This window comes from Lotus japonicus, chromosome 1 (assembly GCF_012489685.1).
Source record: "Lotus japonicus ecotype B-129 chromosome 1, LjGifu_v1.2".
Lineage (NCBI taxonomy): Eukaryota > Viridiplantae > Streptophyta > Magnoliopsida > Fabales > Fabaceae > Lotus > Lotus japonicus.
The window spans coordinates 129,921,519-129,948,030 of record NC_080041.1 but is presented as its reverse complement, the minus strand read 5'-3'; the positions used below and the strand labels follow the sequence as shown (position 1 = coordinate 129,948,030).

Genomic DNA, 26,512 nt, shown 5'->3' with positions numbered 1-26,512 from the left:
CCATGAGGGGGGAAACCCCATCTTCTGAAGAACACCCTGCAAGAAAGACCATTCGACTCTGTCGTATGCTTTGGACATATCAAGTTTCAGAGCCATCATGCCATTACGGCCAGAAATTCTCTTCTTCATAAAGTGAAAACACTCATAAGCGACCAGCGCATTATCAGTAATTAATCTACCTGGCACAAAAGCACTTTGAGTTTCACATATAATATCAGGCAGAATAATTTTCAATATATTTGCAATTGTTTTAGTAATAATCTTGAAAAACACATTGCACAGACTAATTGGGCGAAACTGGGTCGCATGCTCAGGCTTCTTAATCTTAGGAATTAAAACAAGTAAAGTTTGATTAATCATACCTGGCGGGATTACTCCCTGGAGCACCTGAAGGCAAAAAGCCGAAACATCATCACCTATTATATCCCAATATTTCTGATAAAACAAAGCCGGAAAACCATCCAAGCCCGGTGCCTTAGTAGGATGCATCTGGAAGAGTGCCTCTTCCACCTCCTCCCTAGTAAACGGCTCCCCCAACACTGTCAAATGGGACTCTGAAACTCTCCCAACCACCAGGTTTGTTGTCTCCTCAATCCGTTCAGGATTTGAAGATGTGAACAAACCTCCAAAATAATCACCAAGAACCCGAGCAATATCAACATCATCCTCCACCTCTCTCCCATTATCATCCTTTAGAACCTCAATGAGATTCCGTTTTCTCCTCTGGTTCGCTTTTTGGTGGAAAAACCTAGTGTTTCTGTCGCCATGTTTGAGCCAAGAGGCTCTGGACCGCTGCTTCCACCACACCTCCTCTTGTTCCAATAGAGAATCTAAATCTCTTTCCGCCACATTAATCGCCATAAGCACCTCCTTGGTTTGATCTTTCCGTTGCAATTCTTGTAGGAGAGCTTGGCCATCTGAGATTTTCCTTGGTAGATCACCAAATTGTTCCTTCCCCCATCTCCCCAGCAAGCTACTCACAGCTGATAACCTGTCAGGAACCTCTGTGAGAGATCGACCCCAAGTTTCTGCAATCACCTCTTTGCACTCTTCATTTTTCTGGAGCCATAGTTCCTCAAACCTGAACATATACTCTCTCTTGGATGGTTTCCTCTTTCTGCGATCACCGCACATAAGAAGAATCGGGCTATGATCCGAGCAGTGTCGATGGACGTGACACACCTTATTAGAAGGCCAAAGCGATTCCCACGCATCATTAACTAAAGCATAGTCCAACCTCTCTTCCACAGTACCAGGCTTTGGTCGATTGTTAGTCCATGTAAATCTTCTACCTGTAAAATCAACAACATGTAAAGCACAGTCACTGCATGCACGTGTTGCCACTTGCATGCGGCCCATATCGGGCAAATCACCACCAAGCTTATCTGCTGGGGACAAAATATCATTAAAGTCGCCAATACACAACCAAGGGATATCATCTCCTGGCCGAAAACGTTTGATCAATCCCCAAGTACGGTGTTTATTCCGATCGTCAGGGAAGTCATATACCGCAAGAACCTGCATAGGTAAACCATGATCAGGGTGAGTAATAGTAAACAAAATATGGTTAAGAGAGGAGTTCTCAACCTCAACTGTGACATCTCTGTTCCAAAGAAGGCAAAGTCCTCCAGATCGGGATTTCCCCCGACCGGCACAATGAACAGGAAAAATATTTGAGAGACCACCCATCCCTCTGTGACTCAACATTTCTGAAGTATAAAGTTTAGTTTCCGACAAGAACACCACCTCGGGACCTTTGGAGTGAATGAGTTCTTGCAGAACTCAAACTTATCTTCAATGTGATTAGATGATAGGTTATTTAACTCAAACTTTGTCATGGGTCATTTAGAAAACCCCATATAAAATTGAGTGCGGACATGCGGCAAACAACATTTGTCAGTGGAAGGAAGGGCGGTTGATTCAATCTTAACCATTCATTGAAAGAATAGAATCATAGATCGAATAGTATTAAATTAATGATGCACTGGTAGACCAAAATAATAAAGGTCCACACCCTAGTGGTCACCAATTTCAATAATTTTCTTCTTTTAAATTTGGCTTAATTGCACTTTTGGTCCCCTAACTTTAGCCTTCTTGCGAAAATCGTCCCCAAACTTCAAAATTAGCAAAAACCATCCCTGAAGTTTACACCCGGTTGCAAAATTGGTTTTCCGTTACACTTCCGTGAGAAACTAACGTTTTCTGGGTAAAAAAAAATTAAAAATCCAGAAAATTCATAGAGTTTTCATCATCTTCAACAATATTCATCATCAATTCATCATCTTCATTCAAAACCCAGAAAATCCCACAAATAAAAATTATCTCAACGTTTTTTTTTTTGAAACCACATGCTCTAAATCAAAATAATTCTGTTTAACAAGATTCAATGCAATTTACATGAAGATGTATGAAATGAACAAGCACAATCATGTTGAAGAGGCTTTTTATCCCTTTGTAATTTCTGCTCCTTACTCTTACAAAGCTTGGTTAAACTTTCATCATGTCCTTCTTCCTCAACAAGAACCAAATAATACAAACCAAACCTCTCTTCATCTTCCATCACCAACACCATTTGATCCTTCTTTCCATAGCCATGACTAACCACTATTCTTCACCTCATGAATCCATCTCCAAATAACCATTTCCTCAACCACACCAAACCATAACCTCCAATTTCAACGCTCAAAACAGAACCTCCCACTTCACCATTGAAACAATTCCAACCCGAAGACACCACCTCTTCTCCCTGTCAATCGCCACAGCCATTCCCCAATCACCACAACCAGAAGGTAAAGATGAAAGGAAGAACAAAAACCCCAACATCACACACCACACAGAACCCAAACCACCATGCTATTAAGCCACATCTTAAAAACCCCCAATTTTCCCTATCACACCAATCAGAGAAGAAGATGAAAGAAAACACCCCAACTGTCTCGGTCACCTTGGTTATGATGTCTTCATCGTTTCCCTCTCCCCATCGTCGTAGCCAACTCCATTGTCGCCGCAAGGGTCGCCCCAGCGCGCCATGGCATCGTCCTCACCGAGTCTCCATCGCCCCACCTCCTCGAACGTCGTCGCGTGTTCCAGCCGACTCCGTCGTCCCTCTCTCTCTATCTCCGTCGTCGTCCCTCTCTCTCTCTATCTCCGCCGTCGACTTCTCTCTCTCGCGTTTCTGAAGATCAGGTTTTTGAAGAACCCCGACCCCACCATCACCTGCAACCGATCCCAAGAAAGGCACCGACATTGGCGAAGGATCTAGGTTCTTTTCGCGATTTGGGGTTGTTGGGTTTTGGAAGATAAAGAAGAAGGTGTGGGAGGAAGATGAACACGAGAAGAGAAGAGGAATGGGTGAGGAGAAGAGGAACAGAGAAGAGAAGAGAAGAAGAAGATGAACGCGATTGAGGGACAGAGAGGAGATGCAGAAGAAGATCAGCAGAGGAGATGGGGAGAGGAGAAGCTGTGATGAACCCTAATCTTCCACTCCCTCTTGCTTACTAGGAAGATGAAGATCTGAAGAGCTTCCACTATTTTTTATTTTTTTTTTCTCAATTTTTTTTCTTTATTTTTTAATTCATTTTTAACAGAATATTCTGTTAGTTTCTCACAGAAGTGTAACGGAAAACCAATTTTGCAACCAGATGTAAACTTCAGGGATGGTTTTTGCTAATTTTAAAGTTTGAGGACGATTTTCACAGGAAGGCCAAAGTTGGGGGACCAAAAGTGCAATTAAGCCATAATTAGATGAAAAACATTAATTAACACATCTTATTTGTATATTTATATCATTTTTTCCTCATACTTTTTCTTATACTACAATCTTCATCCCTCTATTCGACCGTATGAAGAACAATATTTTGGGAGAATCCTACAAATTTTAATATGATTTTTAAGTTTTGAGATGATTAGTCTTATGGTTCACAGCTATAAACTTTAATGTGATTTTTAAGTTTCAAGATGATTAGTCTCATAGTTGACAGCTGTGAGAATAGCTAAACAAAAAATCATTCGTACCAAAAAAAACCTTTTTAAAAAAGGGAAAAATCTTCCAATTTATTTTCTTTGATGTTTTATTTCAAAACCAATATAAAAATCAGGTTAAAGAATGTAAAAGGAAACAATCCTAAATTCTTGCTACAATTTACTCCGACTCAGCGTGTCTTTTGCTGGTTCTCTTTTCCCAATGCTGCAATGAAATAAATCTCTATATCTTCATTTTTTCCTTCAAACCCCTTCACATTCCACTACGCTCTCAGTTTGTGTGGTTTTCATCTTCTTGCTCCAGTAAAAAATGGGTCGAAAACCAGGATCTTCGAAGAACAACAGCGACAAGACCACCATGGTACACCAATGTCTTCTCTGACCATGTTTCTCTGTCTCCAATGCTCATGCATGTTGTTTTTTTTGTCTGTATTTTGCTTTTTTTTATAGCTTTTATGTGATCCATGTTATACATTCTTGCATTTACCATATATACCTGCTATGTTGCTATTATTGCTTTTGTTCATGGGAAAACTGCTACTCTTTTTACTTTATGGTGTTGATTGCATGCATCATCCTTAGGGTTTTGGTTTTGATTAGGGTTTTAGATTTTAGCAGTGGATATTAGGGAAATTGTGGGATTTGGAGGAAAGTTTTAATTTTGATGGCATTGTCAGCTTGACAGTATTTTGTACTTACTATGTGTAAATCTTGCTTTTTTTATTACCTTTTGGAGCAGTTTGTTAAAAAAATTATCTGTTTTCAGTTTTCAAGACAGTGTGTGATAATTTGAGGTGATCATTTGTTTATTTGCTCACTACTTACTTCTGATTTTATCATAGTCTGATTGAAAATGTGTATTTCCTTATCAGGACAAAGTGGAAGATCAGTCTATCTATGGTAAAGTGAAATCACCAAGGGCATCTGAGGTTGAAAATCTCAAGGCTAGATGTGCCCCACTGAAGATTCTGAATCAGTCGGCGAATGGAGTGGAGGCTCCGCCTGTAAAAAATTCGGCGAGTGGAGTGGAGGCTCATCCTGCAAAAATTTCACCACAAGAGCAAGTGAACCGGGCAGATGAGGGTCAAAAGAAGTCTGCTAAGAAGTCCAAAACCAGTGGTGTGTCTGTGAGGCGATCAGAACGAATTAAAAGCACCGTTGGTCCAAGTCCTGCCTCAAGTCGTGCCCCTGAATACATTGAGGATTTAACTGCTAGTGAAAGTGAGAATGATGAACAAGATCATCAACTGGAGAAAGAATTGGCAGAGGTGGAGCCTGAGCCAGAACCGGAGCCTGCTGAAAATATGAGTGAAAAGAACTTGAATGAAAAAGTTGACCATACCTTACAAAAATTAGATGCTCTTGACAAGAAAATTGACTTGTTGATATCCAAGGTATTTAACAAGTCTAAACTCAACTCCATGCTATTGTTATTTTGATATTTTCCCTATGATTTCTGGGTTGTCAAATTGGCTTATACACTGACCACATAACAGGTAGATGGACCTTCTACCTTGTCTGAAACTCCATCAAAGGCTATAAATTTCCGGGACTTGTACATCTCCTCACAGAAGCAGGTTTTTCCCCCCTTTTAAGCTTTTCCCATTTGTCCTTTGTCTGGGTTTCCCTATTCTTTTATGATGTAGTTTACTGCTTTACATATATATACAGCTTGAAGCTTTAGCAGAAGAAAATCGACTACTAACTGGAAAACTGGAAAATGCTCTTGGTAAACTTGAAGTGGTATGTTGTATCATTCTTAACTTTGTCCTGCTCCATTTGTATCTTTATTATTGCAAAATATACTTCTATCCAAATATCATAATTTTGCTTTTTAGCTTTCTCTGCCCCTGTCATTGGGAATCATTATTGTCATTCGTTCTTATTAACTGTTGCTTCTTGTATAGGAGCAAAATGGATAAACATGTTTGTAAAATGGTTGCTTCATGCTACACTTCAAATTTTTGTTCGGTCCCATATTGTTACTGATTTATTATTTGATCTTGTGGATATCATAATCTAAAGTATATCATCTTAAAAGTTAATGTTGAAATTGACTACTCTTTAGTTAACTTGATGGATGACTTTATATCTTTGATAACTCTATTGTAGTATGAGAAAGATATTCGGGTTCCACTTGGAGTACTTGATAAAGTGAAGGATATTTTTGATGCTGTTGCGGTTCCAAAGCGAGCAAAAACTACTGAAGCTGCGGTTAAAAATTCTACTCCAAGAACCCACAATGCATGTTCAGCTTCTGCACCCAAAAGAAAGAGAAATGAAAGCAATGCTACATAGCTTTTTCTTGCACTACCTTAAACTTGACACTTAATGTGCTTGACCTTGAACTTGTGCTTAAAATTTTGAACCTGGTTGCATAGACTTGTATTGCCTTAACAACATCCTTAGAAGTTGTTTGCCCTTATCATATTTCTCATGTTCTAGCTTGTTCATGCCCTGTTCTAGAACAATCAAACTTCTGCATGTTTTGATGTTTGGCATATACATATTTTAGGCTGAAATATATTTTTAATTTTCTAAATGCTTTTTCTTTTTGTTGTTTTGGTCTCTCTTTAACATTGCTTCCATTCTAATTACTATTTATTATTAAAGGTATCTGTGCTGGAGAGACAAGAATGAGAGAATTTCAAATGTGGAATTTGATTGACTTAGTAGTAACACAAGTGGTTTTTATATATACTTAAAGAGTAAGAGCTATTGGTGTCATACTGATTAGTAACACAAGTTAGGCTAGTTATTTATGTATCCTTACAATATATTCAAACTTTAATGTGTTTGGGTAAACAACTTGATTGAACTTACTCATTGATGACTTCAAGAGATAGTGGCATGTTAGCAAATAGCAATGACAATGTGATCAGTATCACTAAATAAAAATATCAGAAAAATGTTTTCTAGCATGGTTTTTAACACGTTTTTATTGTTGAATAAGTTAGGAGTAAATAAGATGTAAAATGTACAAAACATTGGGAATCTTACTTGAAGTTTGGCTTTTCAGTCAAAGGTTTCTCTTTTTCCACCAAATCTCACCCACACAAACAAAAACTCTTGGGAAAGTTTTGGCTTAAGTCAAAGTTTTCTCTTTTCTCAACAAGTGCTTATGGAGTAAATTTAAGAGTTAGCATTGGTAAAGAAATCAGAAGAGTACCCATTTCTTGAAGTTGAAAGTTGTTTTTTGAACTAATTGAGGTACATCCACAACTCAAAAAATTAAATAACTAATTTCAAGTACGTGTTAGCTTTAAAAAATAATTAGGATTTTGAGTATGGATTTAGGGATTATATGTATTCCCCATGGTTAGTTGAGCATTGAAAATAATCCTAAAGCCTTGAAATATTGTTGGTACTCAAATTTGCAAACTAGTAGTTCGTTTAGTTCTCTTGGAGTTTATAGGAGAAACTTCAGTGATTCCTCATAATTTTGACTTGTTGACAATTATTGTGGCATTTTTAAATATTTTTCTAAGTACCATTTTTATTTGTCTTAGGATATTAGAAACTTCCGCGTTGCTGGAGGGTGAGCGTGAGTTGGGTCCTGTAGAATGGGAACCATGCGATTGATTGACTTGCGAAGAAGGGAGCTCACAACTCCACCCTTAGCCATTCGTAATTTCGTATTGTGGATCATAGGCCCGATGGAGAGCTCGGACATTGTTGTTTAAGGATTCTTTGTCTATGTCGTAGCCTTGTAGTCTTTTGTTGGTTTTCCAATCGATCAAAGTTTCTACATTTATTTTGTTTAATTAAGATATTCGGGAAACATGCTTCTACATTTTTTTTTTATAAGCAACATGCTTCTACGTTTATTTGAGTTGTGGATGTACCTCAATTAGTTCAAAACATCCACTAAACTCTCCTTTGCTCCGCATTTTCAATGGTTTTACTTTTTTATATGATTTGGTGATGGTGTTGAGAATTGTATTTTGGGGGAATTCATAAAATAAGCCTAGATTATGAGACTGCGTGTTAGGTGTTGTCAGGTGGTTTAGATTTTGCCACCCTTTTGGGAGGGAGATGCACCATTCCCCCCAATTTTGGCATGTATATGATGGAGCTCTCTCTAGGGGAGAGACTATCTATTAGCTACCCTTAAGAGGAGAGGGTAGTAGTCAACCAGATGGAGCCGCCTCAAATTTCAGGTATCTCATGTGTGGCATCTCCCTTGATTAATTCAGCTGCCACTGACGGTTATCCAATTTCTTATTGAACGAATAAGATTACATGAATGCGTGAATTGTAATTATCCTTAGGAACAGAAATCCGAAATAAGGTGGAGATTGTGTTTAAAAATTGGAATTGCCATCACATTATTATTTTGAGGATAAGAAAATATTAATAGTGGTGAAATACGAGGAATATTTTGCAGCATCATATATTACACAGTGACAGTGGATGTCATGATGGTGCTTGAAAATTTGGTTTACTCTTCTTCTCCATCATCAAGTGAATTAGAGGATTTGCAGATATTTTTACTTGGTGTTTGTGGTTCTTCTCTATTTGTCTCATCATCACCATCTTCATCCCTTGTCTCTTCTGCGGCAATTGTTGGCGGCGGAGATGAGAAGTCTAAGTGCATTCCCTGGATGACATCCTCGTAAGATTCAGAGAGATCATCTTGAGATGCAAGTTGGTGGTACTCAACAAGCTGGTGAAGACACTGGTTTTCTCTTATAAGATTTGCATTCTCATTGGCAAGCCTTGATTTCTCAGCTAGAAGTGCCTCAAGTTGAAGCCTCACCTGCAGACACCACAATAATAATTGGAGTTATGCATAGTTTTTGTCATGATACTTTTCGAGCCGACAATATTCACTTCATAGTAACCTAACTACTACGAATGGTGTAGCACTTGAACCAACCACCACTCCATCGTAGCAGTTTGAACACATTTTTAATTTAAGATAACAAATGCAAGATTATTGTGGATTTTGTCATACCAAATCATCTTCCTCTGGCCTAACTCCTTTTTCAAATCCATCACGGAGTCTCCTGTTCTCTTCTTCAAGCAAACCACATCTTTCTTGCATAAAACATAGATCTGATTTAATAGACTTCAATTCTCTAGCAAGTGAAGCTGCTTTGGTTGCCATTGAAACTGCAAGCTGAATATTGAATAACAAGTAATGCCAATTTGCTTAGAACTTTGGTAAGCCAATCTCTCACTAATCAATAAATTAAGAACAAAAGAACACCTACATTTTTCGCTTTCTTGAAGTTCCCATCTTGCAGTTTTTGCCCATTCCCCACTTGTGGGTCAACAACATTCTCTTCAGAAACAACATCATTGTGATCAATTTTCCTTTTCACTCCTTGCTTTGACTTCCCTTCTCTCTGTTTCTCTTCTTTGGTTTCTGCCTTATCAAATTTGCTGTGGAATATATCAGTTAAGGTGGGTGGATTGGCCAATTCTCTAGCACCCTGTGAAAAAAATTGAACATCTACAAGCTTTAATATCAAGGAATCTTCAGCATTTAATTGTACTACTTGAAAATATAGAGGAATGATAAATTAGTGTTATTAATAAACAGAGTAACCCTGAATTTTAGCACTCTTTCTATCATTCAACATTAACTCTATGAACATTAGGAGTTAGAAACATAAACTCTGTGAACATTAGGAGTTAGAAGAATACCTGAAGGGCATTGTCTAAATTACTAGACATCAGAGACAGTGTGTGAGCAACAGAGTCAAACCCTCTCATCAGTAACATTGAATCTTCCTTCAACCGGTTGCTCTGTTCACTCTACAACAACAAACGACAAATTTCATAAACCCCATCAATCAATTTGATATTATTTTACATGAATCTTATAGAATCAAATCCAATCAAAAAATTGTGCAAGCAGACAGAAGCTGAAACTAACCTTATAGGTAGAGGGATGTTGAGGATCTGAGATTTTGTGTTCACGATCATCAAGAATAGTTTCAACCCTGGTCCGGAGAGTGCTCCAGAAACGTTTATCAGAGGATGGAGATAGCAAAGGAGAAGAACAACCCATAACACTTGTTGTACTATGATCCTGTTAATGTTTATCACAATCCAACAACAAACAATTCAGAAACAAAACAAATAGCAAAACCTGAGCTGCTTTAAGGAAAATGTCAAAAACCTGGTTGAGGAGGAGAGGAGGAGATGAAGGTGTCTCCAACGAGGTTGCCATTGGAAGAGAGAGAGAGAGAGTGTTAGAGAGAGAAGTGTGAGTGAGTTAAGGATAACGGCTAGTTTTGAAAATGAAAAGTGAGTTTGGATTGAAATGGAAGATGCGGATTTTATTTAAATAGATGAATTTAGTTAACGTTCGGAAATGTAGATTGTTTGGACTTTGGAGTTAGAGCGTGACAACTTTCAATGCCCCTAACATTATTCACAATAATTAGAGTATGGTTAATAACAAACTATATGTATCTAGATCTTTTAGTTAAATATTTAATGAGAATCAAACAAAAATAGTAGCATTGTTGACTATACAAGTATTAATTTAAAATTGTACTCCATTATTTTGCTTTCCTGATTTAATTTCTTATAAAATAATTCTATTAATAATTTAAACTTTGAAATACTTTTTTCCTATTATAATTTATTTTAAAATAAAATTCAATTTCTTGTAACCAAAAAAAAAATTTAATTTCTAGCTTCATTCATTTGAATTCTAAAATGACAAAGTATTTGTGTATTTAAAAATATAAGGTCATAATATTTCATCAAATGTTCAATATACTGTAAGAAAAAAACGTCTTAAAGAGTTTTAGAATTAAAGTCTGCAATTGTACACCCAAAATTAGGTTTTGATCCCTATTGGCTAATTTGTAGGGTTTTGGTCCAACTTGTACGTATAACTTTGGTTTTAGTTCTCGCTTTATAATAATATCTTGTTAATTGGTTATGTTTAAATGCATTTTTGATCCCCCTAGTATATCCTCTTATCCTCACCCCTCTTTATTTCCCTCTTGCACCACCACTCGTAGATTTGGGCTTTGATAAGTCATTTCATGTGAAGTTCATAGTGCAATAGCAACATCAGAGTTTGGCATCCATGAAGAGTGTAAGCACAACTACCACTACGCTATAATATCTCTTGGAAAGAAAAAAAAAGTTTTTTATCGAAGGTTTATAATTCATTCAATGCCCAAAGGGTTGTCTAGCGACACTTACAAGTTACAATTGATTTGATAAATCATTCATGTGAAGTTCATAGTGCAATAGCAACATCAAAGTTTGGCATCCATGAAGAGTGTTAGCACAACTACCACTACGTTAGAATATCTTTGGAAATTAAAAGAAAAAAAATTGTGGAAGGTTTATAATTCATTAAATGTTCAAAGGTTGTCTAGTGGCACTTACAAGTTACAACTTATGTCTTAATCTTATGAATCTTTGAAAAATAATTTGAAAGAGGAAAGAAGGCTTTTGAGCCCATTATACCCAAAGATACTGCAGCCAGGAGCAGTACACAACTAGAAGCTATTCTGCTCAGAGGGAAAGCAAGCTACAAGGGGTGTGGTTGGCCTTCACTTCAAATTATTAGGCTTTTTTGTTGGCCATGTAATATGGACTTCTATTCTTGTTACAAGTATTAGCAACTTATTGAAGGGCCCAAACTACTCGGCCACATTCTGTTTAAAGTATTGTAATGCGACCAAACAATAGTTCTTAATGAGTATTTATGTACATCTATTTTTTTTATTGAACCTTTGTTTTAATACAGAACCCATTGACCAAAAAAAAAAAAATGTTAAAAAAATTATATTGCTCTAATATTACTTTTCTAAAAACAAAAACCCAAAAAAAACTGTTGTTCAACTGTCCATTTCATGTGCTGTACCAGTACATGCTTTGCCATGAATTACAATTTTAATATTATTGATATTTTTCAAAGAGTCGTATATATACTGAAACTATTAAACATATGATCTGGGTGACAAAATTTGTTTATACAGCGCATCCAGTTGGCGCTAGCTACCGTCTACCGACAATCTGAACTTTTCTTATGTCGGTGACTGAAATGTTCATAAAACAAGTGACATTTAGTATTAAAGAAAATTATTTGGTGTCTTTAAAATATGTAGAATCTCTTTCTTTTAACCCAAAAAGAAAATCAGAATCTAATAATCCAATTATTTGACCTTTTCTGCTTTTTGACAAACATTATCCAAAAGCCAGAGTAACTTGAGAGAAGAAAAAAAATCAATCTAGCTTTCTTTTGAGCTTCTGATGATATAATTCTGGATGGCATTTTCCAGAGCTTATACTTTCAACACCGACACGTTGCTTTTAGTTTATTGTTGTCCCTGCTCTGCTCGTCTTGTTTCACACAACATATACACAATTAGATGGAAGTATTGTCACCGTAAGTATTTTGCCCATAATTTTTCATTCTCTTATTCACCACGTAACTTAATTTTCTTATATCATGTTAAACATATAGTATTTAAAGTTAACCATATTATTGCATATGATTAATTACCTATTGGAACACACATTTTCACAATGCACCACATGAGTAACCTTATGATAGGCCAACTGGATCTTCTTTGATGAGATAATATATGTACGTAGTTAGTTTAGATATAATTATATATCTACTTGATTTGGATATTTTATTCAGTTATTTTATATTTAATTGATTTAGATATTATGTATGCAAATCTATTTTTATTAAATATCCTAATTAGTCTAGACACTACAACATTTTTTACTTTTAGTAACACTGGTTTAAGCAACACAGGAAAAATATTGCTTAAAATGGATCAGAAATTAGTTCGTGACTGTTTTATCATGGAAGGTTCATTTTAGGCTACATATATGTTTTTTTTTTACAATACTAAATAAGTGTTATGTATCTACTATCTAGTAATAGAGAATAATTATTATATAATAACTATTGTATTTTCACACAATAAGTTACATTTTTTCACAGTTAGCATTTGGTAATTGAACAGAACAAGACATAACGGGATGGAACGGAACGTAACGTAACAGGATGGAACAGTACAATAATGTTCTGTGTACTGTGTTTGGTAAACATAGCACATAACAAGACCATTAGATAGGTAAATTATGTGCATATCCAAATTTAGAATTTTGCAAATAATTAATTAAATTGAAATTAAAAAACTCGTCCCTATTAACAAGAAAAAAATTGTAGATGCAGAACCCAGAAAAATTCTATGCTTCTCTCAGTGTGAAATCCTGAAAGTTTTCAAATTTTCTATCCCCAAATCCATACAATTTCCAAGAAAACATGTTCTTAAAAAAAGCAACTATACAATCCCAAAATGCAATTGTTCTTCTCCTTTTTTGTTTGCAACAGTGCCAGTTAGAAGCCTCCTCCATCACCGTTTGCGATTGGACAACCATGAATCAATTCCACATGAAAAAAAAGGAGTTTGTGATTTACTTAATTGTGTGGTGCTGGATCATAGAGAAAATGAAGAACAGTTGGAAATGGTAGAACAGTTCAACGCAGAAGACAAGATTGGAGTGTGTAAAATTTTAGCATAAACCTAGGGATATAATTTTGTCAACATAAATACTTTTAAAAGGTGTTCTTTTTCGTTCCCTTCCGTTCCACCCTTTTCTTTGGAACCAAATTGTTCTGTTCAACGAGCTTTTTAACCTATTCTGTTCCATTCTAAAAGGTAATAACACAATAAACATAGAACAATATATATATATATATGTCATGTTCCATGGGTGGTTTGGTGTTTTTTTCCCTTCCTTGTAGTGATGAAGATGCTATTCAAGGGTTGGCCGAAGTTTTTAAAGAAAATTTTCCTTTTATGAAGTAGGGTGGTTGTTCTCTTTTCTTTTGGGCTGTTGTGTTTGTTCCTTGGGTGGTTTGGTGTTTTTTCCTTTCATTGTAGTTTGTTCTCCTTTTCCTTTATTAATGAATAACTCTCTTTTGCTTTAAAAAAAAAATATATGTCATGTTTCATTCTCTTCTCACATGTCTACCAAACGCTACCTTACTATAGAGTATGAGACACTATTACTAATGAGAGCATGGAAAATTATTGCTTAAAGTTTAGGATATTGCAAAAAGAAAAAAAATGTTTTAGTAAGGGTTGTTTCCTTCTTAATATAAATTGTATCTATTTTCCATGAATATGAGAAAATGAACTTTGCTCCTAATTTATCTATTTACCTCTAATTTCTCTCTAACCATTACAACACTTTTTACTTTTGGTAACACTTATTTAAGAAACACATAAAAAATGTTGTCTATTAATGCATCAGGATGTGATTGTTGCGATAGAGGGCTCCTTTTAGGCATATTTTGTTTTCAATACTAAATAAGTGGTCCGCATCTACTAATATGGAACAATTATTATGTGATAATTATTGTATTTTCACATAATACTACATTTTCTCACAATATTATCATAGAGTACGAAAAACAGTTACCAAAGGAACTACGTAACACCAAAACATGAGATTATAAAAATATTTTTCGTGTCTATACCTACACTATTAAACGGTTGCAAAAGTAAAAAATATTGTAGTGTACGTTAACTAAATTGCCTTGATTATGATTTTTTTTTGAAACTCCTTGATTATGATTTCTAAATGAGAAAAAGTTTGATGCACCGACGGTGTAAAGTTTTTTTACACCGTCAACCAATCAGATTTCAAGGAAGTGAGAAAATCTCTCTTTTAATTTAATTTCTTTAATTGACATGTCAAATCCTTGAAATCTGATTGGTTGACGGTGTAAAAAAACTTTACACCGTCGGTGCATCAAAATTAAACTCTTTCTAAATTCTAATCCACTATTACCTTATTAATGAAAATTTGGTCTCAAGGTTTCTATTGTTTTTATTTTTTATTTTGAAAGATCTATTATTTCTCTTTTAGAAGTTACGTATGTGTGGCTTTGAATGAAGTCTAAATTCGCTTTGCTCCCACGTTAATTGTATTGCTCCCGTTTAAATATTGAGAATTTTTTGTTACAAACTGAAAGAAATTAAATATTGAGATTGTGGTCTCATTTTCCGTTCTACTAATAAAATTGTGTTGTTGTTTTTTTTAATTTTCTCATATAAAATTATAATGGTCTTATTTTTACATATTTTTAACTAATATAAGTCAAAATTTTATTCTTGAGAAAGAGAAAGGAAGAAAAAAGATCCTGAATTGATTTGAAATTTCGTGTACTACAATCATTAAATCAGACAAACTATTTAAAAACATCAAATTCGACCCATTTTCATGTGTACTAACTAGTAAGCTCAATGCATGTTGAAATTAATTAGGGATACAGAATGAATTTCAATGATTGAGCAATCGAAAAAATTAATTACAAATGTTTGGCTCTACCAAACAATTTTATATTAATTACAAAGCTTAAATAATTTTTTAGTCTTGAAATTGTAAAAGAAATCAAATTGAGTCCCTGAAAAAAATTGGCATCAAATTGGATCTTTAAATTTTTTTTAATCAAAATAAGTTTTTTTCTCAATTTTGACTGGTCAACAGTCCAGTGGCAAGTCTAGTCAGCTAAGGATGGCCACGTGAATTTTTTCAAATCAAATTTAGTCATTTGAAAAATATTTTAATCAATTTTAGTCCATATTCTTCCACCTTCTTTTTCTTCCTCTTCCTCCATAACTCAAATCATTAAACCCAGAAATGCAAAACCCTAAAAAATTATATCCCAAGTTAATTAATTACATCGCTTAAATAATCTTTTGGTCTTGAAATTGTAAAAGAAATCAAATTGAGTCCTGAAAAAATTTCGCATCAATTGGATCCCTGATTTTTTTTAATCAAATTAAGTCTTTTTACTCAATTTTCACTAGTCAACGGTCCAGTGGCAAGCCAAGTCAGCTGAGGATGATCACGTGGACTTTTTTCACATCAATTTTAGTCCCTTGAAAAAAAAATTAATCAATTTTAATCTATATTCTTCCACCTTCATCTTCTTCCTCTTCCACCTTCTTCCTCTTCATCCACAACTCAAGTTTTTTTAGGCCTAACTACATTAGTGATGTTGACTTGTGCGGTGGGGTGCAGTCCAATCGTGGGTTGTCCTACTCAATCACATTCTATGGTGGCAAAATGAGGGAAGCATAGTAGGTCAAGGTTCTTAAATTGTGATTATGATTAATTTCATTTTTCATATATAATTTATTTCACACAAATTGTTGCGTATAGGTGATGTGTCAAATCAAGTATTCAATAAGATGTCCAACTACAATTTATATATATGAAATTTGATGAAACAAATTAATCATCGTCGCATCATGATAATTATTTTAAGGTGTTTAATTAATATATCAAAGTTAATGTCCTCATATGCAAAAAAAATTATTATATGACTAAAATATTGTCTTATCGTCGGTGTGACTATGAAAACGCTAATAAACAGAAAAGCAAACTTATGACCTGCATTCCACATATGTATTGCACCATAACATTATATTGAGTGAGAAATAGGATAAAGTTCTCCTCACACTTCATGAAAAGTGAAAAGGAGTAGAAGGAAGAAAGAAAGATAGAAAGAAAGAAAGTAAGAGATGTAATATATATGATATGATATATAAATAAAAAGTAGAGTGATTATTAAGTGGAGGTGTAAATAAATCATAACTCGAGAGTGTGAAAATGAATCTCTCATTCCCTCAATTCTAACAATACGTTAACAAATTTCTTTAGCTAGATGGACTTAGCTTCGATTCGAAAGCTTAAAAAAAAATCTCCAGCGTGAGTCCATGTAAATGTAAGTGCATCACATATTTTACATGGAAAATTTTAACATTGATAATGGTCATACTCAATTACCACATTTTAACATCTTGGATTATGAATTAGGATACATAATAATTTAAACCAAAAAATGCACATGCCATATTTATCAATTATCATGGTTCATGATTTGTGGCTACACTTCGTCCCCACCTTAAGCTATAACCTCTTTTTTGACCTATCATATTTAGTTTAAAAAAAAAACCTATCATATTTGGTTTCTTTATCATTTAGTGGATGATTCAATTTTTAAATAATGTATATTAAATGATTAATTGAGTGAAATCTATCCATTAATGTAATTTCTAAATTTTAAAAAGATTATTCTCATAACTGCCGATAGTGAGATAATTTGATAATATATAAAAAAAAATCAATTCCTTTAACATATCCTATTTTTCTTTTAATCACTATTAGAAATGACTCTCTAACTTGGCCCATCTTGCGGCGTAATTTATTGAGGTCCGTCAGAGAAGTTTCCTAAAGTGTTGTGCGAAAAATAAATAAATTTTTATAGAGTAACACGACAGGAGATAAGCATAAATAGTGGAGTTATAAACATAATTTAATGCGTTATATAAAAACATTTGTACTGACATTTAATAATTTAAATATTTTCTATAATCATTAATTTGAATGTATTAACCGAGATATCAACATAAATCGAACATTAAATAATCATATCAAATATTTAGACCAATAGCAATATAATTAAAATCAAGTCCTTCTAAGTTCAAAAACGAATCAAGTCCTTCTTAATTCAACTTTGGTAAGAGAATATTCAATCCTTCATAACACAAATATTCTTGTCCGTTTCAAGTAAACAAATCAGATATTTTTTACATTGTGGAACCCACTTTTCTTCTATCCCTCTCCTCCACTCCTTTCTTTTTCACGTAAAAAATAGTTTTAAAATCCTTTTTCATTGGCCAAATAAATTTAAACAATAAGATGATGGCATAATCATTTTTTTCCTTAAGTATATTCTACAAAGACAATCTTATTCGATATGAGTGTAATAAAAATTAAATATCTCATAAGTGCTTTTTTTAGGATTCAACTTTCGACCTCAAAAAGACATTCAAACAATCACTTTTAACTGTTGCGACGGACTAAACTCATTACTTGACATACCCATTTCAATCAAGTAAAATTTAGGAAGAAAAACCAAACCAAATTCATGTATCTAAACATGAATGTTGGGCAGAATATTAAAGGTGTGAGACCCTGAAGTTTGGCACCTACTTTAGCAAGGAACATTATCTCTTTTTTTGAGAGAGAGAGAGAGAGAAGAAGGAGGGGAAGGTTGAGGTTAATTATAGAAAGAAGGAACCTTTATGTTGGAGTAACAGTGTGCAGAAACAGCATATATCATTCACATTCAACCATTATTCATAAACAATGGAGGGTGATAAACATGATCTCTGTGTTTTCACAAGAGAACTGTGTTGGCACCTCACCTTTATGCAGTAGAAGAAGCATCAACCACCATCACCACGCTGCCATCTTCATCATTATCCCTTCATAATTTGTGAGCTTCACTTTTTCCTCACTTCTTGCATTCTCTTTCTTCTCTGCTTGTTTTGTTTCTGTATTTTTTTTTTCTTTTGGGTTCTTGGGAAGAGGGATTGTGTTGTTGTATGCAGCTAACAAGGCCTAAAGATTCTACCTTTACTGCGAAATTTAGGTGGGCAATCTTTGCTTTTTTACTTCTGGTAGAGTTGATTTCTTGATGTTGGTTTGTGGTTTTGAACAAGAGATTCAAGATCTAGGTGCTTTTTGGTTGCTTCTGCAAGATACCCAATTGTGGGTTTTACTTAGATCTAACCATACATGAACCTACTTTGCTTAGCTGAGACTATTTGGTTAGGGGTTCTATTTATGTGTAGTCCAGTCAGGAGATTCTGTAGTATAAGGCTCAGGGTTCTTGCATTTTATTTTGTGGGGTTGGGGAGGCACTGATGAATTGTAAGTGAGGTGATTGGAGATGGCAGAATTCATTCTCTCTCTCTCTTTCTCTCTAGCTAGGTTGATTGACAATTTTGAATAGACTAAGCTTCAATTAATCCTTTTTTGAATCATGGATGGCATAATGAGAAGTAACTTTTATTGGAAATTTCATGTGACTTCATGATTTTTCATTTGTTCTATTGACTGGTTATTGAACACCTTAAGCTTTATCATGTTGATTGTTGACTTGATCCTTCCAATCATGGATGGCATAATGAGAAGTATATTAAAATTTCATGTGACTTGATGATATTTCATTTGTTATAATGACTTGTTATTGAACAGCTTGAGCTCTATTATGTTGATTGTTAACTTGATCCTCCAAATGTGCTGAATAGGTGCATTTCAAATACGGATTATCCTATTGATGTTTGTCTATTATTTTGCAGTTTGGATATGGGGACTCTGGCTCTTGAAACCGAGGATGTAAGTTCAGACATATACCTTTCATTGGGGCTCAAAGGATTGGATAAAGGAGTAGGAGTACCACGAGTTTTGTCTCTTCTCTCTTCACTTCTTGAGAGATCAGTTCAGAGAAATGAAATGCTATTGGAGTCGAACCATATAAAAGATGTTGTTACAGTATTTCATGGTTTAAGAGCACCTGCTCTGAGTGTTCATAAATACATTGATCGTATCTTCAAGTACTCAGGTTGCAGCCCATCCTGTTTTGTGTTGGCACACATATATGTGGATAGATTTCTTCAGCATACAGAGATCAAATTGACTTCTCTTAATGTACACCGGCTTCTGATCACAAGCATTATGCTAGCAGCGAAATTCATGGATGACGCGTAAGTGCAAGTTTGAAAGTTCCCAAATGTACATATTTCCATGTTATTGTCTGTTTTATGTGTATTGTGGTGCATATTTTAGTTCTATGCCTAAAAGTAAAACTTATCTAATTTGTGTACCATATACGTGTCATGAACCAATTATCCCAAAAACCTTAAGCTATTAGGCGAAGAAACATCAATGTTTTTATATTATATAATCTAACACGGTAACAATGCACAAATCCACCAATCTTATTCCAAAGTTCAACATTTTTATTAGAATATTGAGAGCAACAAGGGTCGAAATTTAAATCACTTGGTCATAAAGGCTTTGACCATGTCATAAACCAACTATCTCAAAAGTTTAAAGTAAACTACTGGTGAAAACACATTAATTTGTTGATCAATAATGCAGAAATGATTATGCAATGGGCCTCTTGCTTTAACCATTTTGATTAGCTTTCCATTTTATTCAGTTTTAGCTGTTAACATAGCTATCTTTTTGGTTTTGCAGGTTCTTCAACAATGCTTACTATGCTAAAGTTGGAGGAGTAAGCACGTCTGAATTAAACAGGTTGGAGATGAGCTTTCTGTTCGGCATAGATTTTAGACTTCAGGTTAGTGTAGACAAGTTTCAAAGATATTGTTGGCAATTGGAGAAAGAATCTGCAGATATACTCCAAATTGAAAGGCCAATGCAGGCTTGTAGGATTAAAGAAAGCTGGGATGATTCTACGTGTGCTTCCACAATTGCAGGATGAAAAATGTGCAAGCACCACCATGTACCATTGCTGTTCCACAATTAACCGGGACAAAATGAAATTTGAAGTGTTAAAAACAAAAAGGATTTCTATACACATACCATCAGTAACTCAACCAATTTTTTCTGGTCACTGTTGTGATTTGTTATGCTTCCATTTCTCTGTAGTTTTTGTGTTTTGCCTTCTTATGTAATTGCAAGCATGTTACCGGATTGTGAGTGGTGAAATTTTTATCCCTTATAATTTGTTTGAGTTTCCTCTAATACCTTTTGCCGGAAGCAATATATGATATATTACTTGTCTGAGAAGGAAAAAAACTAATTGATTCTCAGTAAGTTACTGCTGCAAGGAAAGCATAGATTCTATCTACAGTAACTTCTTGACGACACAAAGCTATTGAGATATCACAGAAATGCCATATCAATAGGAAAATATTGAACTCTTAACTAGAATATGCTGAATTTTTGGCTGTTGTGATCACTCTCTCCCTTTTCATTTGAGTTGTCAAAATGAACTGATTGACCATCTGAGTTGACTCACAATGGGTTAACCCAACTTTTTATGGTCTATTTAGAATTGAGTAGAATATCTTAAAGTAAAAATAATTTAGAAAGTATTAATTTAAAAGGAATGTATTTTGATAATGTGTTTGATAATGATACTGTAAAAGTAAGTTTGAAAAAGAAATTTTAATTTGGATGGTAAGATATAATTACTTTAGAATTACAAATATAGATATATTTTGTAAAACTCGCTACCAGAATGAATTATTCTCAGTGGAAAAAAAATCACTTTTATAAGGGCATTCTCAATGATACAATTCCTTGTTCAATTCTACAACCATTGGATAGAAAGTTGAGTTAACTCTCATAATAGAAAAGGGTACTAAAATAGTAAAATCTCATCTTAGGGAGCTTAAATATGGCCAGCGAGCAAAGGGCAATCACCATTTGGAAATATTCCGATGGGTAGGGGTAGAAGAAAAAAAAACTTAGTTCAAATATGTTTGAATCAACATCACAATATATCAATTATAGATATACAACACCATATTCATGATGCATACAAACTCACTATGACACACTAGTTGTATAGACCAACTAATTGTATCCACTAGTTGTTTACACAAGTTACACGAGACCAATCACCCACTAATTACATGGTAATAACAAGAAGCATTTATTGCTTCAAATCCTTTGTTTCTTGGACCTCAAATCTGCAAAGCTTTTAGCCATGTCAGCCTTTCCCTTCCATAATGTCATTCACATATATCATCCACATGCATTCATTTATCACCGCGAGGGATTGAGTTCTGCATTCAGCTCCTGGAGGTCTCCACAGGTCTCCACCAAACTTTTTCAGATCAAGCTTCACAGAAGCCCTGCTTGTAGGAGCAAAAGAACCTGACATCACCTAGGAGGCCTCTCCAGTGCAGTCCAACCAAACTTACCTTTTCTAAAATCTGACAAAACCCGAAATGATGCTTGGTGAAAATCTCCGTTGAACAATTGGAGCGCCAGCTTCTCTACGAACCTGCAAATTAGCCAATACATGATATCAAATTAAGCAGAAATCACTTAAAAATATGAAGACATGACCACTGTCTGACCAAGTAAATTAATGTGACTAGAGAAAACAAAAATACGGGCATACGTTTTACCACACTGACTATCTACATTAATCTTGTATCGCTTACGAAGAGCATCTCCACCTGCATTGAACAAAAACTTAGAATTATATACGAGTTTGAAGGATGGAAGGTGGACTGAACAATGTAATCTTGATCCCAACCTGGATTAGAATATAAAATTACAGAATGCTAACTGTTAGGATTTAAAAGAAAGGGAAAAATAGTAAGGACTTTTAAAGTAATTAGGGGATCTTTTTGTGATTAGTTAATAGTAAGCAGGGTTTATAAATAGGGGATAGAGAGAGTAGAGGAGATCATTCAGTATCATTATTAGTTTGTGATTAAAAGGAGATATCCTTTCAGAAGGGGAAATCCTAGGGGAGAATTCATTCTCCATTTCTATGCTTAAATTTTATTATAGAATTTCATTCTTTTCGTTCTTTCCTTCAATCTTTCGTCTAGATTTTCTGGTTCCTAACACAAATTGGAAGAAAAAAAAGTGAAGCACTATGCAAAATGGCAGTAGAAAATTTTCAGCATCGATCTTCTAAATAAGATACTATGACAAGGAAACCCATCCATTCTCTGAGATACAGAACCTGTCATTTTTTTGTTAGCCAAAATGGTATTCCACTTTGGCTGCATGTCATGATACATACCTACTGCAGGAAGCTTTGTTAGCATCTGTACAAGAACTGCAGCAACATCAGTCACATCATAGGACCTCTCTCCAATGTCATCACATATGGCAAGTTTGATAGCTGATGACTGGTCGCTGATTCGCATCGGGAGAATCCCAGGAGAATCCAGAAGTTCAAGATCTTTCCCAAAACGAATCCACCTATCAGATTAATAATGGAATATAATTATTTATGAATTTTCAGTATATGAGTAATAAGAAATCCACCACTATTTTCTGTTTGAGCTCAGAATTTTAGTCAGAACAAATTAAATGTGATATACTTTCGCAGGATTAGCACTTAAACAGAATATATCACCATTAGCGTTTCATCTGTTGAGAGCAAAGAAAACCACATAAGCTATATTTTTCAGCATTAGATCGTTCTGATGTCAGGAAACAGGTTGCACCCATTAGATTTTGAAGTTTGTTCAAGTTTTAGCCATTTTAGAGGTCAGAGGGGGTTATAGATAACATTCAATATCAGACACAGTACAAACTTAACAGTACCAAGGTTTCTGTCAAGTAACAAGTTAAAGAAACTACAAATAAATTCATCAACATATAAATAAATAAAATTAGCAACTTACCTCAATTCTCTAGTTACTCCTGGCCTAGGAGCTGCTGGGCACATTCTTCGCTTCAACAAACGGTTGATCAAAGATGATTTTCCAACATTAGGATATCCAACTATTCCAGCTCGAACCTATTTAACAGTAAAATACATTCTTTAAATAATTGTGATAAGAAATAATACTTTGAGAAGCATTACACATGAATGACAATGATTTGCTATCAATTAAAGGGCAAGTTTGCTCCGTGCAGATTCAGGACCAATCTACTACCATAGAGCATATCAATAATCAATAAAATATAATTTTGAGTAGTATTACGAACCAAAAGCCAAAGCAACATGAAAATTTAACTCAAGAATCAGAATTATCCAAAATCAATTATATTCATTTAAAAAAATACTAAAAATCTGCAAAACTAAGTAACTAACTGATGACCTGATAAGGCACCTCTTTTCTTGTAAAATAAGGAACACAAGATAGATGGAATGCAAGGGAAAACTGTACAGAGAAATCACCAAATTTTATTCTTTATATACCATTTACCTGAGCCTCTGTTTCACTCTAGATGCAATTTACTAAAAGGAATCAGCAAAACTATAACATTTCATACCATTTACAGAAAAATATTTTAAATCAGTGAGCATAGAAGCTGTAAGAAACTAAGAAAGAGAGGACGAGAGTGGTGAAAATGAGTATGTATTCAGTCCTCTCTTTCTCTAATAAAACACATTTTTTCTAATTCTTTGAGATGAAAAAATGGTCCTTTTAAATTACAAGAGTGTTGCCAAAAATTAGCATGCATACAGAAATATAAGTTATTTCTTCCTCAAATAAAAGATATGTTTCCTTATTCTTTGAGGTAGAGAAGTAGTCCTTTTACAAGAAAACTAGTATATGAAATGAATAAAAGAGAACCAAAATTGGTTTGCAATTTCTAGGAGCAACCCACCGCACGAGGAAGTAGTCCTTTGGCTCTGCGTTTAACATTTACATTAGCTGCTAATTCCTTTGCTAACCGGCCTAGCTTCATTGTGCCCTGTACTTACAACATAGGATCAGACATCTTGTACAAGAACATTCAGAACATCGAGAACTAGAAAAAAAAAATTGTTTGGATACCATTCCAAGCTGCCCATTGGAGAAGACAACCTTTGTGCCATTCCTAGTAAAATACTCTGCCCAAGCATTACGGTCTTCAGTTGATATCATGTCTTCTCTATTTAAAACCAGAATTCTCTTTCTATTACCAAGCCATAGATCCATCTATAAAAGCAGAAGTAATAATTAGACGAAGAGTTGAAAACTTGAAATGTATTGTCCTAGTTCCTAGTTCCTACTAAGGCCTAAATATTGTAATTGGATGCAGGGTCTCACTATTCACTAATACTTTATGCCCCATTAAGAAGTATCATGTGACATTCATAACAATTTTTAACATTGGCAGAAGAAATAATGTTCAACAAACAAATAAGCCATGGAGAATGACTGCAAGTACCTATCAGATAAAGAAGCCAAGAGCAACAATAGAGAACTGCAAGAAACAAGTATTGATTTCCTTAACCAAGAGGGAAAACGAGAACACCTTATAGATTTTAAATAATGGGAAGAGGAGAAGAAAAACCCCAAAAAAGTTCAATCAAATGCCAATTGGTTTAAGTCAACACAAGGAGTACAGAGAACAGAATTAACACAAAACACTTTCATGTTAACTCTAAGTCAATACTCAACAAAATTCAAAAGACAGAAGAAAAACCTTACCTGAGGATGAGTTGTGGACATAGGAATTCGCCCGTCCCGCACCTCTATCACAACATCCATCAACCTGAGCTGCTCCTTCAGCTCTTTTTCTGCTTTTGCAATATGTCCAGGAAACCACTGCCCAATACCAAGGAAGAATAAATAACCTAACAAAAGTTATGCAATGATGTAACACAAAACAAGGCACATTGATGGATACATAAATACCTGCACGGGGCGTAAGGCCTTTGTCCAATGATAAAGATCAGTGTCAAGTTCAGACCAAAGATTATTCTCTCCTTCACAGCCATCAAATGTATTGCTATTGGGATTGGCAATTCCATTTTCACTCCAACTAGGGCCTCTCAGCCCTACTATCTGCAACATTCTCATCACAAAAATACCCAATGTTAATTTTAATGACAGGTGTCCTCCTTCGGAGACAATCCTGCTCGAGCCGGGAACATCCACATCATGGTGGGGCAAACTCTCCCCGCGGACGTTTTTTCCATCCACAAGACTCGACTAAATTATTGGTTTGATTATACATAAGTCCAGAACATCCTCTTTGAAAAAACAAAAAAAGGAAGAAACTTGGATTTCTGAAACATTTCATAACACAGCAATGAACAAACCCACAACATTGAAAGCTCTTCAAGTGCTACAAATGAATATTTACAGTAAAAAGATAAGAACTTGAATGAAAGGAGCATGTGGGTAGGTGAGTGAGGGTGGTTACCTGAATGGTGGGAGGTTGAGATGAGAGTGTTGGTGGTGTGGCAGCGAGAGCTGATGGGGACCCGGGTTTGCCTCGGCTGGGAACACGGTGTGGAGAGTTGGGTACCCACAAGCCTGATGAAGATGATAGCTGAACACTCATCGCCATGCTGCTACTTCCTCTACCTTCCTTGTTTTTTCTGCAAATCGTTTAGCCTCCAAGTCCAACAACACTCACATTCATTCTCTTCTTTTGGATAATTCGAAAGTAATAAAGCTTCTCAAAATAAACTATTTTTTTTTTCTGATTTTCCATCATTCAATATTTCAATTCAATATTCACCAAATGGAAATATAGACACAAAAAAGGAAATAGTTTTTTTTTGTTTTAGGAGGAAAATAGTTAACTAGAGTTTTGGGGTTTTTTTATAAGAAAATATTTCATGGATGGGCAATTTTTTGGATTTGTCTAAATCACCCGAAGTAAATATGGGTGAGGTGATTTTATCCCAATTAATGATTTAGACCAACTCTTTTTTATTTTTAAATTCTTGTTTCATTAGCTTGATGAAGAGAATAATAATATGCATATTTGTCAAATTAAATTAAGTGAGGTGTGTTGGATTGAAATTTGTATATTTCATTGTTTCATACCCCTAGAAAACCTAATATGATAACATATGTTTTGATTGGATAAACGTTTAAAGGTGACACTTCTCTTCATGTTTGAAAATTTTCACCTTCCACTTGTATTTTGCAAGTGTAAAACAAACATTTATTCAAATTATATACTTATACTTATATTACTTAGCTCCTCTTTTGGCTAGCCAAAAGAGAAGCTTCGAACCCAGAACTGCCTTTTTGTCTGCTAGATACTCTGC

At 34.7% G+C, this 26,512-nt stretch overlaps 4 protein-coding genes across 4 annotated transcripts; 2 read left to right on the top strand and 2 right to left on the bottom strand.

Moving 5' to 3' along the window:
- The first annotated feature begins 4,133 nt into the window (after positions 1–4,133).
- Positions 4,134–6,523, top strand: LOC130732683 (uncharacterized). The gene is made up of 5 exons (XM_057584684.1): positions 4,134–4,342; positions 4,854–5,375; positions 5,478–5,558; positions 5,653–5,724; positions 6,094–6,523. The coding sequence occupies exons 1-5, from the start codon at positions 4,292–4,294 to the stop codon at positions 6,277–6,279; spliced, it is 912 nt and encodes a 303-aa protein (XP_057440667.1). The 5' UTR covers positions 4,134–4,291; the 3' UTR covers positions 6,280–6,523.
- Positions 6,524–8,279: 1,756 nt separating this feature from the next.
- Positions 8,280–10,247, bottom strand: LOC130732682 (uncharacterized). The gene is made up of 6 exons (XM_057584683.1): positions 10,112–10,247; positions 9,866–10,021; positions 9,634–9,744; positions 9,198–9,419; positions 8,939–9,103; positions 8,280–8,740 (listed from the first exon to the last, which is right to left on the bottom strand). Exons 1-6 carry the CDS (start codon positions 10,160–10,162, stop codon positions 8,423–8,425), a joined length of 1,023 nt encoding a protein of 340 aa, XP_057440666.1. The 5' UTR covers positions 10,163–10,247; the 3' UTR covers positions 8,280–8,422.
- A 7,730-nt stretch (positions 10,248–17,977) lies between these two features.
- Positions 17,978–20,556, top strand: LOC130730716 (cyclin-P3-1). Its single transcript, XM_057582790.1, has 3 exons — positions 17,978–18,277; positions 19,146–19,550; positions 20,047–20,556. The coding sequence occupies exons 2-3, from the start codon at positions 19,153–19,155 to the stop codon at positions 20,291–20,293; spliced, it is 645 nt and encodes a 214-aa protein (XP_057438773.1). The 5' UTR covers positions 17,978–18,277; positions 19,146–19,152; the 3' UTR covers positions 20,294–20,556.
- A 696-nt stretch (positions 20,557–21,252) lies between these two features.
- Positions 21,253–25,889, bottom strand: LOC130730715 (DAR GTPase 3, chloroplastic). The gene is made up of 9 exons (XM_057582789.1): positions 25,654–25,889; positions 25,143–25,292; positions 24,936–25,052; positions 24,297–24,440; positions 24,127–24,213; positions 23,193–23,308; positions 22,583–22,764; positions 21,947–22,004; positions 21,253–21,826 (listed from the first exon to the last, which is right to left on the bottom strand). Exons 1-9 carry the CDS (start codon positions 25,798–25,800, stop codon positions 21,703–21,705), a joined length of 1,125 nt encoding a protein of 374 aa, XP_057438772.1. The 5' UTR covers positions 25,801–25,889; the 3' UTR covers positions 21,253–21,702.
- Between the last annotated feature and the right edge of the window lie 623 nt (positions 25,890–26,512).

Bases quoted from the DNA above. Each gene is read 5' to 3' on its own strand.
- LOC130732683 (XM_057584684.1), top strand. From the start codon at position 4,292: ATGGGTCGAAAACCAGGATCTTCGAAGAACAACAGCGACAAGACCACC. The intron at 5,376-5,477 runs GTATTTAACAAG...ACCACATAACAG, and splicing joins TTGACTTGTTGATATCCAAG to GTAGATGGACCTTCTACCTT. The intron at 5,559-5,652 runs GTTTTTCCCCCC...ATATATATACAG, and splicing joins ACATCTCCTCACAGAAGCAG to CTTGAAGCTTTAGCAGAAGA.
- LOC130730715 (XM_057582789.1), bottom strand. From the start codon at position 25,800: ATGGCGATGAGTGTTCAGCTATCATCTTCATCAGGCTTGTGGGTACCC. The intron at 25,293-25,653 runs GTAACCACCCTC...AGAATGTTGCAG, and splicing joins CTCAACCTCCCACCATTCAG to ATAGTAGGGCTGAGAGGCCC. The intron at 24,214-24,296 runs GTATCCAAACAA...TTGTAAGTACAG, and splicing joins CCAATGGGCAGCTTGGAATG to GGCACAATGAAGCTAGGCCG.
- LOC130732682 (XM_057584683.1), bottom strand. From the start codon at position 10,162: ATGGCAACCTCGTTGGAGACACCTTCATCTCCTCCTCTCCTCCTCAAC. The intron at 10,022-10,111 runs GTTTTTGACATT...AAACATTAACAG, and splicing joins CTCCTCTCCTCCTCAACCAG to GATCATAGTACAACAAGTGT. The intron at 9,104-9,197 runs GTAGGTGTTCTT...TTCAATATTCAG, and splicing joins ACTTCAAGAAAGCGAAAAAT to CTTGCAGTTTCAATGGCAAC.
- LOC130730716 (XM_057582790.1), top strand. From the start codon at position 19,153: ATGGGGACTCTGGCTCTTGAAACCGAGGATGTAAGTTCAGACATATAC. The intron at 19,551-20,046 runs GTAAGTGCAAGT...TTGGTTTTGCAG, and splicing joins GCGAAATTCATGGATGACGC to GTTCTTCAACAATGCTTACT.